The 18,875-nt window shown below is 36.6% G+C and overlaps 1 protein-coding gene across 3 annotated transcripts in view; it reads right to left on the reverse strand.

The window, feature by feature from the left end:
• SPOPL (speckle type BTB/POZ protein like) overlaps positions 1–18,875 on the reverse strand; it is a 62,543-nt gene that overhangs the window by 15,851 nt on the left and 27,817 nt on the right. For 2 of the 3 annotated variants that reach the window (XM_082658208.1, XM_082658209.1), the window contains 5 exons: positions 5,645–5,781; positions 5,338–5,459; positions 4,788–4,939; positions 2,755–2,882; positions 974–1,069 (listed from right to left, as the gene is read on the reverse strand). In XM_082658208.1, the coding sequence (XP_082514334.1) occupies positions 974–1,069; positions 2,755–2,882; positions 4,788–4,939; positions 5,338–5,459; positions 5,645–5,722 (576 nt within the window). In that variant the 5' untranslated portion in view covers positions 5,723–5,781. Of the gene's footprint in view, positions 1–973; positions 1,070–2,754; positions 2,883–4,787; positions 4,940–5,337; positions 5,460–5,644; positions 5,782–18,875 lie in introns of those variants that run through there. The other variant, XM_082658207.1, reaches the window with a different exon arrangement.

An 18,875-nucleotide genomic window follows, 5' to 3' on the forward strand; every position in this document is an offset into this window, starting at 1 on the left:
ATATTCAAATATAGGTAATGAACATTCTTACTGAATGGAAGCTAGAGTAAAAAAATTCAGAAGAAAGGCTGAGATTCTTTCCTGAGGTTAAACTGTTATTCTTTCAAAATAAAACAGCAAATGCACAATACTCAAAACTGACAACGTAAAACCTCAAACTCATTTGACAGCTCCTTTTCAAATTTGCTTTTGGATCAACTCTGAGAATATAATTTAGACTAAAGATGAACATGTGCAGGCTCTAATCAGCTGTGACTTCCCTGGAAATCTGGGACTACTGGTTCCTATTTTTAAAACTCTCAATTCTCTAATCTAATTCTGAAGGCTAGCTAGAAATATCCAAAGGTGCATAGTACTACAAATTTTGCCACTCTAATCAACTACCTAACCATCCCCTACACTGGCTCCAAAGTGATAAACTTTTAGTAGTCCAATTTCATATCATCTTCTAGAATACTGGGTCTTAGACTTTCTGGCTTTCATAGACAGGTATCCTTTTTTAGAATGCAGATGATAGAAATCAGGTTGTCAGTTTTCCATTTTGTCATTTTTAGAGAATAAAACCCAACTTCCATCCACTATCAAAAGTATTTTAAAACAGAAAGGTTAACTTAGCAACAGAAAAATAGGAGGGGAAAAAAAGTCCTTCTAAATGAATTAATTTAATTTTATGAACAATTCATTACATATATTCTACCTGTATATATAGTCTTCTGTATACCATAGAATAGCATGGGTCTTTGGACCATAAGATTATTTAAAATCTGCTGGATTCCAAAAGATAAAGCAATTTAACCAATTTTCTATTTTTCCTACTTATTCCTCAATGCCTGTTTTCTGCATCACTTTGGGAGAGAAGGGGCAGAACTGTTTACACTGCCAGAAATTTCTACCTCTGGCTATTTGACTCATAGTATGGAACTTGCAAGATTATTTACATCTTGCACCAAAGAGTAGCACCAGACTGCCTTACCTGTCTACAGCACCACTTGCAGGGGAGGGGAGGAGGCAGTTCTTTAGGTAGGCCAGTGCAATGCTTCCTCCTCTTCTGCAAGCAGTGCTGGAGATGCTGTAGAAGGAAGGGCATCAGTGAGAGGCACGGAATAAAGAGGGAAAGGGCACAAGGAATGTTTGTTCAAAGCACTTTTTGCCCACCTATGTTAAATACAGTGTCCAGGGTATAAAGGTCTGCATCAGTAAAGGTATGTATTACAGTATCCAAAACTGAATTTGATCAATGTCAACTTAAAATACATGTCATGGTGGGTTCGATTTTTAGGAGGTCACTAGCTTGTATAATTTAGCATGTGAATAAAAAGTATACTTCAAAAACTTATATCAGAAAAAGATCTTAATTTCAGCCTTCATTCTGAACTTTTTGGTTGTCTAGGTTCCAATAAAATATACTTAGGGAAATATACTTAGTAAACAATATTTCAATTCTAAAAAAAGAAATATTGTCTTAAAATGTTTATTCACAAAAAGACTTTTAGCTGCAGTAGTTTTTTTTCTTAACTGGATTACACAACCTTTAAGATCCTTTAAATTCTAAGATTATGTGATTAAAAAAAATTAACATGCTGAAACTTAAGATAACTGCTAAAATTATGAAAAGATTCTACATTAAGAATGCTTAAATAAATAAAAAAAAAGAATGCTTAAATAACATAACCTACAATTATTTAAAATACTACTTAGAGCATTTTATCTATTGGCAACAAATGCTTTAGTATGTATTTTTATCAAATTATTTAATGATAAGCTCTGCTCAAGACACTTGTGGTATGTGCTTTATCAACCAAATAATTGTATTCATAACAAATTCATCATACAGTTCATTTAACTTGTCTAAGTGAAAATAAGATGCACTATATTTGCACTATGTAGTCTCTGGGGCCATATTTCAATTAGTTTGTAAATCTTGCCAAGAAATTTTACACATTTTCTATAAAAAGAGTAAATCTACCTTAGTAGCAGTTAAGGAAGTTATTGTGCTTCCAAGACACTCATCTGTCTACAATAACCTACTGAAATATATTTAATGCTGAGGTTACCTGATCATCTCAACAATTCATATAGATAAAGCTACGTAATAACAATGACAGAACCAAGTTCAAGCCTCAAATTAAGACAAATCATAAGTGTAAATTATTAGAAGGGGCAATGCTGGTAAGTTTCAAAAGATGACATTTCATGCATATAATTATATCTTATAAGTCTGTCAACAGACATAGGTATATCTTAAAAATTTTGAGATGCTTTTGCTTATAATGCTAACATCTATTTGAATAAATGAATCTAACTGCTTGAATGAACAAAAAGCTTCCCAGCCTTTTTTCAGGCACTTTCACTTCCGTTTAAGTATGGATTCAAACTGATAAACTAGTAATAATGTTTAATATCATCAATCTGAATATGACAGAAAATACTGACCATCTATTTAGAATTATTCAGAATGAAGAAGATATTCAGAAATCTTGATATGAAGCTATACACATCCATAGTCTTCCTATGAGGAAGAAGTATTTAGTATGTGGTAGTATAACTGTATATACAATTTATAGCTTAAAGACATGACAGAATTTTTTCAGACTGGGCTACTACATTGATTTCTAAGAAAATCCAGTCAGCTTTTACATGGTTAAATATTTACATATAAAATATTACCAATTACACCAGTTACTTAGTGTATATTTTTGCTTCATCACTAAATATAGCCAAACAGTGAGTTCCTTGAATAAAAATTGTACCCACCTCACAAAATAATGTAAGCTTGTCATCTGGTAAAAGACCATTAGCTTCATCAAGCAAAAAATCCCTTCGAATGAATTTTTTAAAACCCCAGTCTTTCCCTTGTACAAATCGATATGCTCTTTGGCTTTCTGGTGGAAAACAGAATAAAAGTTTAAATAAACAAGTATCCAAGAAACATTCTGTTAATGATAACACAGTTAAATGAATGTGAAAAATAGGACTGGGCCAATACATCCATCATAAAAATTACAGATATGTGTGTTCATAGGTAAAATGTCAAAAGAGTTACATTAGGTAGAACCAGATCATTTCACAGTCTACCAAAATTTCTGGCCATTATCAATGAGCTCACTTTCAGATTCCTAGATATCTAAGTAGAAGAAAAGCCAGATCAAATGTCAAGGAGAAGGAAGAGATCTTTCAAACAATCTAAGCCCTTTAACAATGAAGTAGGATTAAAATACATTGGCATAGGCATACTATTCATCATCTAATATCAGAACCAACTTAGAAGCATACCTCTCATTTCTTGTTTCTCCCTTTAAAAATGGATGCTCTATATCACCAGGGCATCCTGTAAGCTTTCCTGGGATAACCATCCCACTGATTTAAGTTGCATTAACTAGAGAAAAATCCATTAACTGGTAAAAAAGCTAAATAAAGTCCCCTATCATTTCTAGGTCTTCAGACATAGTCCCATTACCTCTAAAAACAATTTTCATAAAAGTCCAGAAGACGGTCTTAGTATGATTAGTAAAAGATTTAATAAATGTCTGAAGTAAATGTTTCAAATGCCTAACATACTGATTAACAGCTGTATACTATGAAATAAACAAGGTCCTTTACAGAAAGTATTCATTATCTGTTATACAAGCTGAAGGTAGAAAACCAGTAATAAATTTAACTGAGATACTCCATGTTAAGGACTGAATGTTTGTATCCCCTCAAAAGTTTCATGTTGAAACCCTATCCCCAAAGTGATGGTATTAAGAGGCCAGTGAGTGGGATTAGATGAGGTCATGAGCGTAGATACCCTCATGAATGTAAGGATTAGTGCTTCCTAGCCCTTTCCATCATGTGAAGACACAGTGAAACACTGGCAGTCTACAAGTACAACAGTCGGACTAGAATCTGACTATGCTGGCACCCTGATCTTGGATTCGAAGTCTCCTGATTTGTGAGAAATAAATGTCTGTTGTTTATAGGCCACCCAGTCTATGTTACTTTGTATAGCAGCCTGAACTAAGACACTCGCCTGTCTTAAATGTCAGACAATGTGAAAACACATGTGAAACTATGTATTACCTTAGCAACAAAACATATTATTAAAGTGTGTACTTGGAGGGTTTTTTGTAGTGAGGTTAGTACTTGATTTTTGTTGTTCACTTCCAGAAATCACTTCAAATTTAATGCAGCAGTTCATATTTTCCTACTACGCACACTGTACATTTCCTACAATGATCTTCTGTTATGAAGTGCCAGGCTACATGGTTTCAGCTGGCTATAATTCAGAAGCTTGAAATGAATTTAACAGGTCCTGAGACTAAAAAAAACTGATTTCCTTTCAGTCAGTGTTCAGCCCACTGCTCAAAAAAATTCTAGTGACAAAATATCAGGACATTCAAACTCCTTTCACATTGTTCTTCAGATTTTATTATCTGGCAAAAATGGCAAGGAAGAAAAAGAAATGCTTCCTGAACACCTATTACATATGCCAGGCATTGAACCAGGCATCTTGCCCTGACAGTAGCTGTTTTTACAAGTGAAAAGTGAATGTCATTTTAGGGCATAAAAAATTTAAATTTTAATATGATTTAAAACTAATTTTACATGTCTTAGGAAGTCTAAGACTTAGTAAAACAACTGTAACTGTACACTGGTATTTAAAATTAACAGCCAAAATGAAATGTTTTGGGTTAAGCAGATTTTAGGTTTTAGGGAAAAAAAATCCTAAGTTTTTCTAAGTAAAAGTGCGGAAGTCACAGTACACAGTTACACAGAGACTTCTTCAAGTCAGTTTGGAAATCACTTACCCATTGCTTTTGTTTCTTCCCTTTTAGCGTTCAGAAGGGAAAATTTGAATTTTGCTCGAACTTCACTTTTTGGACAGCTGACTAAAAGCAAATATAAGGACAAGTAGTCTTTACTTTCATCATCTAATCCCTTTGGATTTACCCTCAGGCACCTAAAATAAAACAATAGGCTCACAAGGAGGAAAATAATACTTTAAACATTCAAGAGAGAGGATACTGAAATCATTTGTTAAATCTTTTTTTTTTTTTAAGAGAACTGGTTTTAATTTAGAAGTGTCTTCAATTATCCACTAATATATATATATATATATATATTTTTTTTACAAAGTAAGTTTATCTTATTTCTTTTTTTTTATGTTAAATCTTAATAATAGAACAGCACTCCTGTCAATATCCTCACAGTTCTTTACAATTCTCTATACTATTAGGAACTTATTATAAATCTAATATAAAATTAGACAAATATCCATTCAGAAACAGTAACAACAAAATTTTAAAGTAGCCGATGATCATATCAAAAACAAATACCCAAAACAAACAAACATCTTACCATTTCATTTTGTCACTGGGGCTCGATGAGAATGTTGAACTTTTTAACACTTCACCCATTTCCTCTCGACAAAAACTGAAGTTATTAATGGTCCACATGTAGGAAAATTTTACAACTTTAACCTAAAACATTCAGAAAAGCACTTTTACAATGATGACTTTTACACTCTTGACCTGTCACATGTTAAACATTCTTTGACCCACTCTTCTAACACTTCTAGTAACAATGCCAAAGTGCTTCACAATAGTCTCAAAATACTACACAACTTGTAAGTGACATAAAGGAAGGCATTTTTAACAGCATGTACCTGTGTGTAACACCAGCTTTCTGCTATAGGACCAGTAGACATATCTCCAGAGAGAGGTGGGGTGGGTTCCTGAGACATTGCCACTTTATTGTAGTCTTCTAAGATTTATGCAATATCCCACACAGTTGAGTGCTTTACTACAAAGAAAAGAAGTTTAATTTACTAATCAAAAAGTTTAACTAACTGAATCAAGAGGAAAGAAGTATTTAAACAGTCATAAAACAATTACTTTCTCAAATTACATTATGAGGAAACATGAGGATTTCATTTAAATTAATGAAAATTAATTTTTTAGAAATAAAACCATAAAACTTTATGCCATATAATACTTGAAATCTGAATGAAGTTAATACTTACAGATTTTATTATACAAAGCCATGCTTTCCAAAACTGTCACAAATCAAAAAATAACATATAGCTTAATAGTAAGATCAAAAACATAAAATCACAAAATAACGTGGAAACTTGTAACAATTAATATTTGATTCATCTTCCTTCACCTTTCCGTTGACATATTTATGAAAATCAAAAGGGCTATGAAGTTAGAACAGCCCTGGAAACTACAAATATTACTCGTCTCTCAGACCCCCAAGTTCTGACCAACTAAAAACACAGAATGAGACATAACAGGCAATGCTGAAGAATTATATTCCACAGAAATCTACCTCCATCTCAGACACACAGGTTCTCAGATAAGACTTTGTCCCTATCAGAGTGTTCCCTACCAGATAATATGTACCGTCTCATAAAATTTCCTCCCAATTGGCTGTTCTTGAACTACATCTATTTGGACACATAATTAATCATCATAACCTGGCCAGGACATTAGTGACTAGATGGTGCTTTGCAACTTGGAAAAGTCTATAAAAGAAAAGAGGCAAAATCCAGAAGAGCTATGTAAGTATTGCACTTTGCAGGGGTATAGGCAGCGGTGTTGAGATTACATTCCAGTACAAGGAATCAAGTCTGGAGAACACTGTTTTCATTTAAGAATAATTAATGAGTGAAGAAAAGCACATGAGTCCTATAAAAAGAAACTACTAAGGGAAAAAAAAGGAAGGACTTCATTCAAAATGTAGAAGAAAATATCTGCTCTGTGTCTACAACCAATGAAACAATAGTATGAAATAAGAAAACAAAGACTGAAGAAAGCTACCTGAAAGATACATAAAAACAAAAAGAGGGCTTCCCTGGTGGCGCAGTGGTTGAGAGTCTGCCTGCTGATGCAGGGGACACGGGTTCGTGCCCTGGTCCGGGAAGATCCCACATGCCGCGGAGTGGCTAGGCCTGTGAGCCATGGCCGCTGAGCCTGCGCGTCCGGAGCCTGTGCTCCGCAACGGGAGAGGCCACAACAGTGAGAGGCCCATGTACCGCAAAAAAACCCCCCCAAAAAACCAAAAACAAAAATCAAAAAAGATATAAAAGGTATAAAAAAATGCCAAACTACAAATGAAGACGCACATTCAAAATCTGTACTAGAATAATAAAAATAAGAAACCACCACCAAGATTAAAAAAAAATCACAAGTATCATGTTTGACTAAAGGAACAAAATTCAGGATGGCCCCATTTTTCTCCTCATTGTTAAATACATATAGAAAACAGGATTAATTACTACAGAGGTCTAAGGGGAAAAGGGCTGTAGCACAAAGATTCTGCACTATATCATGTTTCTACTCCTTTATGATTGGATTGTTTGAGTAATTCCCCCTTTCAGTAATGGCATCTATACTAATATACTCACCCAAATGTATTTATGTAGGTTCCTCACATACAAGAGTTCCTGTCACATCATGTACTTGCAGCATGACACAACTAGGCAATCAGCAAAGTAGCCAGGCAAGAAAGTCAGGATGATAACATTGGGAACACTCTATGAGGAGCACTTAAAAGTCACAATCAGCATTAAAGGAGAGGTGAAGAAAAGTGGATGTCCCTTACTTAAGTAAGCTAGAGGAGATAAATGGTTGAAGGAAGGAAGAGTGCCTCAAAGAAAAGTGAATACACAATTTAAGAGCATTGTACACTGTCACTTTAACAAGAATTATTCACTTCTACATAAAAATGAGGTACTGCTTGTAAGTACCTCCAGCTGTTATCTTCAGTTACTTTTATAAACCACAAGTGGTTATTTACGTTTGAAAACAGAACAGCAAACAGGTAGTCACAACAGGGAGATCCAGAGCACCATCGAAGATGTTGGTTCCCCCTCCATATTTAACAGCTTTACTGAGGTATAATTTACATATCATGAAATTCACTCATTTTAAATGTACAGATCAATGATTTTTAGTGAATTTATACAGTTGTCCACTCATCAGTACAGTATTAGAGTACTTCCAGCATCCCAAAAGGTCCTTCCCACCCCCAAATTTAGGGAACCACTCATGCTTTCCATAGTTACACCTTATCTAGAAATTCCATGTAAATAGAATTGTACAACATGTAGTTTTATGTGTGGCTTCTGCTCTTTCCCCTGAATATGTATTACAGTTTCCTGTTTCTTTGCATATCTCATAATATTTGGCTGAAAGCTGGACTTGTTAGTCAATACACTGTAGCAACTCTGGATTCTCATTTGTTTTTCTATGGGTGGTTGTTTTCTTTTTAGTAACCTGCTAGGACTTAACTGCAGTATCCATCTCCACCATATTGTATAGCTGCTGATATCTGTTTGGCTTTTTATTCTTAACTTTTTTGCCTGGTTAGCAAAGCTGCAGGCTGTCCCCTTTCTTTCAAACGAAGTTTGCTACTTTTAGCTGACAAAGCCAAGTTCCTCCCACTCCCTCCTTGGCCCCAAATCAAGCCCCGAATCAAGTCCACCTGATCTGGCAGCTGGTCTTCCTGGCTAGCCCCAGACTAGTAAAACTACCAGTGTTTTCTACTGGGTTGAAGGTGGAAATAGGAGCAGAAACACGAGTTGGATATTTCTCTTAAGCAAATTCACAATTAATAAATGTACCGAAAGGGCAACGATTATCAACTTACCCATTAGGAATATGTGAAAGAGCCTGTCCTAGTCATACTTTTGCCACTGATTCTGAAGCAAGCTAATAAAATAAGCCACAATAACCAACCTTGAAAACAACAAACCAAGGAAAGTATTTGCAATGCATATAGCACACAAAAAGGTAATTTCCCTAATACATAAAGAATTCCTAAAAATCAGAAAGAAAAAGTAAAGACTACAAATAATTCATAGAAAAAGAACTTTACTCATAATTAGAGTAGTATAAATTGAAACTAAGTTAAGAAGCCGTTTTTTAACCCAGGACACTAGTGATAATCCAAAAAAAGTGGTGAGAGTTTAAGGATAGGCATTCTCATACATTTCTTGTGGGAATGTATATAAATTGTAAAGTTGTTTTAATAACCTCCCTCATTTTTTTTTGCGGTACGCGGGCCTCTCACTGTTGTGGCCTCTCCCATTGCAGAGCACAGGCTCCGGACGCGCAGGCTCAGCGGCCATGGCTCACGGGCCCAGCCGCTCCGCGGCATGTGGGATCTTCCCGGACCAGGGCATGAACCCGCGTCCCCTGCATCGGCAGGCGGACTCTCAACCACTGCGCCACCAGGGAAGCCCCTTCCTCATTTTTTTTATGGTGAAATTTCTGGCAAAAGGAAAAGGAAATGATGCTAATAAATAAACTACTATTTTACAAGTATAAAAATGCTGATGCTTCTCATGGACATCAAATAACACTAATTATATGGTTTCTGTCAACTAAGAATGATTTCAAAAAGATTCAGAAAAAGTTAGTGAGATGAAGAAGCAATTTGCAGGAGAATAGCTAAAAAGAGGGAGAGTGGAGTTTAACCTCCTTTATAATCATTTATAAAAGAATCCATGGGGACTTCCCTGGTGGCACAGTGGTTAAGAATCCGCCTGCCAATGCAGGGGAGACGGGTTCAAGCCCTGGTCCGGGAAGATCCCACATGCTGTGGAACAGCTAAGCCCAGGCGCCACAGCTATGGAGCCTGTGCTCTGCAGCCCACAAGCTCACAGCTACTGAGCCCACATGCCACAACTAAAGCCCGCGTGCGCCTAGAGCCTGTGCTCTGCAACAAGAGGAGCCCCCACTCTCTGCAACTAGAGAAAGCCTGCACGCAGCAACGAAGACCCAACGCAGCCAAAGTTAAAAATAAATAAATAAATAAAGTTATTTAAAAAAAAAAAAAAAAAAAAAAGAATCCATGGGGCTTCCGTGGTGGCACCGTGGTTGAAAGTCCGCCTGCCGATGCAGGGGAGGTGGGTTCGTGTCCCGGTCCGGGAAGATCCCACATGCCACGGAGCGGCTGGGCCCGTGAACCATGGCCGCTGAGCCTGCGTGTCTGGAGCCTGTGCTCTGCAACGGGAGAGGCCACAGCAGTGAGAGGCGCGCGTACTGGAAAAAAAAAATAAATAAAAGAATCCATACCATTTTCCACCCATAGTATTTATTTTCAAAGATTATTAAACTGTCAATTCCTATAGCCAGGAAAACTGCAGAGAAGCAGATATTACTTTACTGGCAAATCTTTTCTGTAGGACAATCTTACAATTAGTATCAAAAGAAATTTTTTTGTCAGATTCATCCTAGAAATTCATCTTGGGACAAATATCACAACTGTGGGAAAAGATAACTAAGTATAAGCGTAGTATGTTTTTGTGATATATTTATATACACAGAACTATGCAACCATTAAGAATGTACTTAATTTTCTTAATGACAGGTAAAGTATTCAACATATGTTTAAAGTAAAACATTAAACAGAGTATGCCTTAAAGGACCTCACTTTAAATAGCACATACAGGCATAGCTCAAGATACTGAGGGTTCGGTTCCAGACCACCACAGTAAAGCGACTATCACAAAGTGAGTCACGTGAAATTTTTGGTTTCCCAATGCATATAAAAGTTATGTTGACACCATGCTGTAGTCTATTAAATGTTCAATAGCATTACGCCTAAAAAATGTACAGACCTTAATTAAAAGATACTTTATTGCTTAAAAATGTAACCATCACCTGAGCTTACAGAGAATCATAATCTTTTTGCAATAGTAACATCAAATATCACTGATCAGATCACCATAACAAATGAAAAGGTTGGAAATATTTTAAGAATTACCAAAATGTGACACAGAGACATGACATTAGTAAATGCTGTTGAAAAAATGGCACTAATAGACTTGTTTGATGCAGGGTTGCCATAAACCCTCAATTTGTAAAAAGTGCAGCATCTGTGAAGCACAAAAAAGTGAAGCGCAATAAAACGAAGTATGCTTGTAGAGTTATTACAAGTATGGTGCATAAAGAAAAACAGACTGGCACACAGACACACTGAGTTGAACTTTGGCACTGATAATGCTGCTAAGATATATATATCTAAGTATTAACAGAGGCTACCTCTGGGTGGTGAGATTTTTGCTTATTTTTATTTGTTTATATTTTCTAAGTATGTTATGTTTTAATTAACAGAGATACAAGTCATTATTTTTAAAAGAAGTAGAAAATCAGTTATTTGCATGCTTACATTAGCCCACAGAAAATGTGTTTGTTTGTGTGTGTGTGTGTGTGTGTGTGTGTGTGTGTGCGTGACAGAGAGAGAGAGAGAGAGAGAGAGAGAGAGAGAGAGAGACTTTTCAAGTAGTAGACATTGAGAGACATTAGGTCAAAGAAGATGGTAAGTCAAAGAAAACTTTAATCATAATCTTTAATACTTAACTTTCTATAAGAAGATGCTAATTTAATACTAATAAAATAAATAAAATGTAAGTTTAAAGAATCTAGAGTAAAAAACAGTTCTTTAATGCCTCTACAAGAGTTTTTACCTTGCTCAAGTGTAACTCACAACATAATCCATATATATATATATAAGAACCAAGTAAAAGGTTACAAAGATTTTTGTCTTTTTTCCAACTACTTCAAATGATGTAGTTATGTAATGGGGGTATGAAGAATACTGGTGAGTAGACTGCATTTGTGCATACTTACAAGACATTATGTACCTTGTTTATTCCTCCACAACTCTATGAGATGGATGTTAATAACCCCACCTTAACCATGAGAAAATGACTAGACAAGTTAGAAAGCTTACTTTAGACTTTATTAACCAGAAAGTGGCTGAACACAAATTTGCCTGGCTCCAAAGTCTACACTCTTTCCATAGAATAATGCTGCTGCTCCTGATATAATAGAGCTGAAACAGTCCTTAACCTGTCTGGTCCAGCTCTTACTTTACAGTTGAGGACCAAGATGAGAGAAATGGACTAGACTAGAAAAATAAACTGCCCACGTTTACATTGCTGGATAAATATCAGAAGAAGGACAAAGACAAAGATCTCCTAATGTCCATTTCAGTGTTATTGCCAGTATTCTATTTTCTTTTTCTTCTCTTCAAACGTTAAAAAAAAAAAGATAGTAGACCATCAGCTACATTCAAGACCTTCAGGACTTCCTATTCTTGTTCTTGCAGAAAGAGCCCAACTAATATAAAATCTAGAGAATAACTGTAGACAATCTACACAAATTAACAAATAAAGGTTTCATCCATATTCTAAATATGTTTCTTTTAAAAATTTTAAGTGTGATGTTTTATAGCTTTATTTTAAAAAGACTCATTAGAATAAACACATATGTAATTTTCTACTTAAAAAAAAAATGTTTGAGTGCCAGACTTAACGTTCTATTATAGCAGTCCCCAAGCTTTTTGGCACCAGAGACTGCTTTCATGGAAGACAATTTTCCTACGGACGGGGGTGGGGGGTGGTGACATGGCCCAGGCGTTAATGTGAGCGATGGGGAGCGGCAGATGAAGCTTTGCTCGCTTGCCTGCTGCTCACCTCCTGCTGTGTGGCCCAGTTCCTAACAGGCCATGGACCGGTACTGGTCCACGGCCCAGGGGTTGAGGACCCCTGTTCTATTAGGCATACGTAACAGACACACACTCAGCTACATAAATTCACCATAAAGAATGTCAAATATCCAGAATATATATAAAGAACCGTATGTCAAACAACCATCTTCCTACCACCAAACCTCTTCTTCCTATCAGAAGTTATCTGTATCTTAAAGTTCTAGCATAGCAAAGAATTTCTTCACATTCTTGTGTATCTGTGAATCCCTAAACTATATAGATAGAAATTTACAGATGTAGTAAATTATATGCATATAGACCTCACTGAAAATGGCAAAGTGGGGTGTGCTTTGTGCAGGCTGGTAACCTTCCCGAAGGATCAGCTTAAGGGCTTGCCTTTGTCTCACCTGTCTTGGAGCTTCCGCAGGGTAGAAGCAGCATTCTGGGTGGCAGCATTTGTCAAAACCATTTAAAAGCAAATGTATTACTGTACCTGTCTGGAACAGGGGTAAGTGTTGGGGCAATCATCAGCCAGATAAGAAAGCCTGAGGAGAAAGAAACTGAGAAAGATACTTGGGAGAAAAGGGCTTTTAAAAGCTCTCACACATACAGGGGAACTTAGAAGGTCATGTGCATAACTGAGTCCAAACATATCCTTGGAAAAAATGTGAGACAACCCTAAGCTATCAACTCTGGCTGACCTTTAGGTGTCACACAAGCAGAAAGTGAAGACTAAGGCAGAGCTGTAAATGGTGAAGCTTTGAAGGAGTGCTCAAAAGAAAAAGCCAATTTCTACAAAACTAGAAAAGTATGTTTTTGGCTCCGTGTATTTATGGAAATCAAAAATAAGTTGAAAGTAAAAAGATGAAAAAAGATATTCCATGTGAAGAACCAAAAGAGAGCTGGGTAGCTATCGTAATAAGACAAATGGACTTTAGTCAAAAGTTATCACAGGAGACAAAGTAGTACAGTACATATTGATAAAAAGGTGAACCATGACGAAGACATAACAACTATAAACATATATGCAAACAGAGCTCCAAACTATATCAAGAAAGAACTAATGAAATTGGAAACAGTCAATTGCTCAATAATAGTTGGAAATATCAATACGTGACTTTCAATAATACATAGAACACCCAGGAAGATGATCAATAAAGAAACTGAGGACTTGAACAACATTATAAAACAACTAACCTAACAGACATTCACATGTCGACAACAGAATACAAATACACATTCTTTTCAAGTGCACATGGAATATTCTCCACTTAGACTGTATGCTATGCCACAAAACAAGTCTCTGACAAATTTTAAAATACTGAAAATGTATCTTCTCTGATTGCGCTCCCTCTTCCCCCTTGGGGCTCAGGTATCCATCTTACTGGGAAGAGCAGGATGTCAACACTTCCCATTCTATTGCTAAAGCTAAGTTCCCAAGTGAATGTGGCCAAGAGATGGCGGGGGTTGGAGGGCGGGGGGGGGGGGGGAGTGTAGGATCTACCTTGGGTGTGGTGCTGTTGTAGCACTGACTGCTACTGTTGCAGCCTGTAAGGTGGGAGTCCCATACTGGGAGGACCAAGCCAGGAAGACCCGAGGGTGCCATTCCCCTCCTCTACCCCCATTCCACCAAGTGCTTAGCTCCTAGAGCAGAGATATCACTGGGAGAGAAATACATCACTGTACTCACTCCAGACTCCAGAGACCTGACCTGGAGATACTGCCTGTGGGGCAAGGAGGCCATAAAACTGATAGCTTCAAATCTTTTCCTAGAGAAATAGCAATTCATTTGCAAGGGAATGAGCAAGGGTGCTCTGAAAAACAGGAGAGGTCCTGGTGAAAGGCAATTGAGAGGAGATTAGAGGAATCTCGGGACGTAAAAGCTAAACTGTAGGCCGGTTTGTTTGCTAGGGAGCAATGGAAACAACTAGGAGGAGCCTTCCTGGGGTCAGAACATATCTCAAGCACTGATTTAGGAAACCTTTCCTCCAAAGGAACTCAAATTTGATTAGTACGTGAAGCAATTAATGCCTCAGGCCATTGCTAAAATTATAGTGCAATTAGCCTTAGATTAGTGGACCATAACAGTTCTAAATTGTCAGGGAAAGAGACAGTCAAGAACTCTGCCAATATCATTGTCATCCCAGCGTTAACCATTGGAAAACGTAGGGCTATAACCCTAGATAAGTAACATCAGAGGCTGTGTGTGTTCGCGCACATATGTGTGTGTGTGTGTGTGTGTGTGTACGTGTTGGGGGGTGTGGTGGGGGAGTGGGGTAGATGGAAGGAGAGGAAAACAAACTCCACTAAAATAATCCCGCAAGTCACTGAACAAATAAACAAGCAGGTAACAATAATATGCACTGGAAGGGAGAAACCAACTCCAAGAATTTCTAACATTATATAAAATGTCCAGTTTCAAACATAAAATTATGCAGATTTTCTTTGCAAAAAACATGCAAAGAAACAAGAAAGCATGACCCATATAACGGGGAAAAAGTAGGTAATAGAAACTGTCTATGTAGGAGATGTTGTATACACATGTGAAGAACTAAAGGAAACCGTGATTAAATAAGTAAAGTATGTTGACAATGTCACAAAAAATAGAGCATATCAATGTAGAGGTAAAAATTATTATTATTTTTTTAAAGCAACTCTGGACTTGAAAAGTACAATAATTGAAATGGAAGAATGACATAAGGGGCCATGTTCATATACAGCAGATATGAAGGCAGAAGAATTACTGAACCTGCTGAGAGATCAAGAGATTATGCAATCCATAGATGAAAGAATGAAGAAAAATAAACAGAGCCTAAGAGAAGTGTGGGACCCTATTAAGTACACTGACATACATATAATGGGAAAAAAAAGACAAAATGGAGCAGAAGAAAAAAATATTCTAAGAAACGTTGAAAACTTCCCAAATTTATTGAAAAACAACAATATATACACATTTAGGGAGCTCAACTAACTCCATGTAGGATACACGCAGAGATCCATAGACACATCACAGTAAAAATGATGAAAGCCAAAGACAAGGAAAAAATAGTCACTAGGATGGTTATGCTACAATTAAAAAATGGAAAATTACCAGCATTGGTGAGAATGTGGAGGAATTAGAAACCTTGCATATTGCTGGTGGAAACAAAATGGTTCATTTCAGCTGCTGTGGTATATTTGGCAGTTCCTCAAAAAGTAATTCCATTCCTAATTATACATCCAAAATAACTGAAGACAGGTGTTGGAACAAAAACTTGTACATCGATGTTCACAGCAGCACTATTCACAATAGCCAAAAGTTTATTGGCTAATAATCCAAATCATCAACTGATGAACTGATAAACAAAATGTATAACCACGTGGGGCTTCCCTGGTGGCGCAGTGGTTGGGAGTCTGCCTGCCGATGCAGGGGACATGGGTTCATGCCCCGGTCTGGGAGAATCCCACATGCCGTGGAGCGGCTGGGCCCGTGGGCCATGGCCGCTGAGCCTGCGCTCCGCAGCGGGAGAGGCCACAACAGTGAGAGGCCCACGTAGCGCAAAAAAAAAAAATGTATATCCATGCAATGGAATATCACATAGCCAGAAAAAGTAATGAAGTATGTGCTATAACATGGATGAACCTCAAAATATCATGCTAAATGAAAAAAGCCAAACACAAAAGGCCACATGAAATATCCAGAATATGATATGACATATGGACAGAAAGCAGATTAGTGGTTGCCAGGTGCTAGAGGGAGGGTGAGACATGGGGAGTGACTGCTCAGTGGGTATGGGGTTTCCTTCTGGAGTAATAAAAATGTTCTGGAACTAGATAGTGGTGCTGGTTACACAATACTGTGAATGTACTATAAACACCAATGAACTGTATACTTCAAAACTGTTAAGGGAATTCCCTGGTGGTCCAGTGGGTAAGAATCCGCATTCCCAAAGCAGGGGACCTGAGTTCAATCCCTAGTCGGGGAACTAGATCCCACGTGCATGCCACAACTAAGAAGTCTGCATGCTGCAACTAAGAGCCCACATGCTGCAATGAAGATCCTGCGTGCCACAAATAAGACCCAGCACAGCCATAAATAAATAAATAAATATTTTGGGACTTCCCTGGTGGCACAGTGGATAAGACTCCGCACTCCCAATGCAGGGGACCCGGGTTCGATCTCTGGTCAGGGAACTAGATCCCACATGCAGGCTACAACTAAGAGTTCACATGCTGCAACTAAACAGCCTGTGTGCTGCAACTAAGGAGTTGGCAAGCCACACCTAAGGAGCCCACTTGCTGCAACTAAGGACCCCACGAGCCACAGCTAAGACCTGGTGCAACCAAATAAATAAATATTAAAAAAAAAACAACTGTTAAAATGGTGAGTTTTATGTTATATGAATTTTACCTCATTTAAAAAATATATGCACATACATGTCCATATCTACATATATACACATATTTCTTTTGTCATTAAAAATAATGGAATTATAAAGTCTCTTCTGTAACTGTTGAGAATAAATTAGCTACTATTAGAGAATAAAGTACTAACGAGATTATTTTTAATAACTCCCAAGAGAGACATTTTCAATAGCTGTGTAGTATTCCTAGTGTGTTAGCTATCAAGCTTCCAGACTAATGGAATATATGAATTATCCAGCAAAGTTCAGGTTTTTTTTTTTTTAAAGCCATACTGTCTGAAGAATATTATCGAAATTCTATCCAGTTATAAAATGTGACTCGTGTATTTACGAGGTACCTCTTTTGTACCGTCATCTGTAATCAGCGCAAGTCTTCTAGGAGCTTTCTTAACCAAATGTGATGTTGATCATAACATTTTTGTGTATTAATTCTTCAACTAACAAAATGTAAATCATGCTGCAACTGTGAAATACTACCATATTTATCCTAAAAGTTATAGAACTGCTTCATGAAGTTATAACTGAAAATACTGTCTGAGGTCAAGGCAATTTTATATATATCAACTATAATTACATAATGAAATAAGTTAGTATGTAACTTAATATATAATAATATATAACGTTCAACAGTTTTGTTAAGACTTATCAGGAAGAATAAGATAAAATAATAACAATACATGTATCATAAGCTTCTTAAATCTCTTTAAATTAAGCATATGGGGACTTCCCTGGTGGCACAGTGGTAAAGAATCCACCTGTCAATGCAGGGGACATGGGTTCGAGCCCTGGTCCGGGAAGATCCCACATGCCGCGGAGCAACTAAGCCCATGAGCTACAACTACTAAGCCAGTGCATATACAAGTTATGTTTACACTATACTATAGTTTACTAAGTGTGCAGTAGTATTATGTCTAAAAAAATGTACATACATTAATTAAAAAATATTTTCTTGCTAAAAATGCTGACCATCATCTGACAACACAGGGTTGCCACAACCTTCAATTTGTAAAGACACATTATCTGTGAAGCACAATAAAGCAAAATGCAATAAACGTTGTGACTGTATAAGGGTAAAGAAAGGTTTAGGTTAAAAATAATGAGAATAAATATATAACTGACAAATCCTATCCAAAACAAAGCAGGTACAGCTACATTAGCTAAATTTAAAATTTAAAAGAAATTTTAAAGCAAGAAGTATTCAGAGACATAAAAAGGAAAAGAATAAAAGGAGAAAAAAGGTCAATCATAAAAACATAATACTAAATGTGTCTGTATGCAATAGGATGATTCCAAAAATCACACTGGGAGACTTTAATTCACTTCTCTCAGTAAGTGAAAGAACAACTGTAATGACATATATAGGTAAATATACATACACATATTCATATATATATATGAGGGGCCAGAGGGAGGGAGAGAGGCAGGAGTTGAGGGGAGAGATATGGCACCCAACAGCAAAAGAATGCAAATTATTTTCAATGGCACAGGAATCATTGGCCAAAACTGACCATATTACTGCAAGATAAAGAAAGCCTTACAAACAAATACTGGTCAATGAAATCAATCAAAGTATAAACCTTAATCACAGTGGGATTAAGTTAAAAATCAATAAGCAAAAAGATAGCTAGAAAATACCTAATCTCCAAAAATTAAATAATAGCTTTCTAAATCTATGGGTGAAAAAAGAAAGCACAATGAGAATTAGAAAACATTTTGAACTGAATATTAAAGATAAGAAATTTCCAAACTTGTAAGATGTAGTTATATCAATGCTTAGGAAATTTATACCTTTCATGCATATATCAGATAAGGAAGGCTGAAAATCAATGACAAGCTTCTATCTAAGGAAGCTAGAAAAGAGTATGTCAAACCCAAAGAAAGGAGAGTAATAAAAGTATGAGCAGAAAGCAATGACTAGGAAAAAAAGTGTACGACAGACAACAGAAAAAAATGCAAAGCCAAATGCTTTGTATTATTTTTGAAAAAAATAAT

Source organism: Grampus griseus (genome assembly GCF_964374135.1).
Source record: "Grampus griseus genome assembly, chromosome: 7".
NCBI lineage: Eukaryota > Metazoa > Chordata > Mammalia > Artiodactyla > Delphinidae > Grampus > Grampus griseus.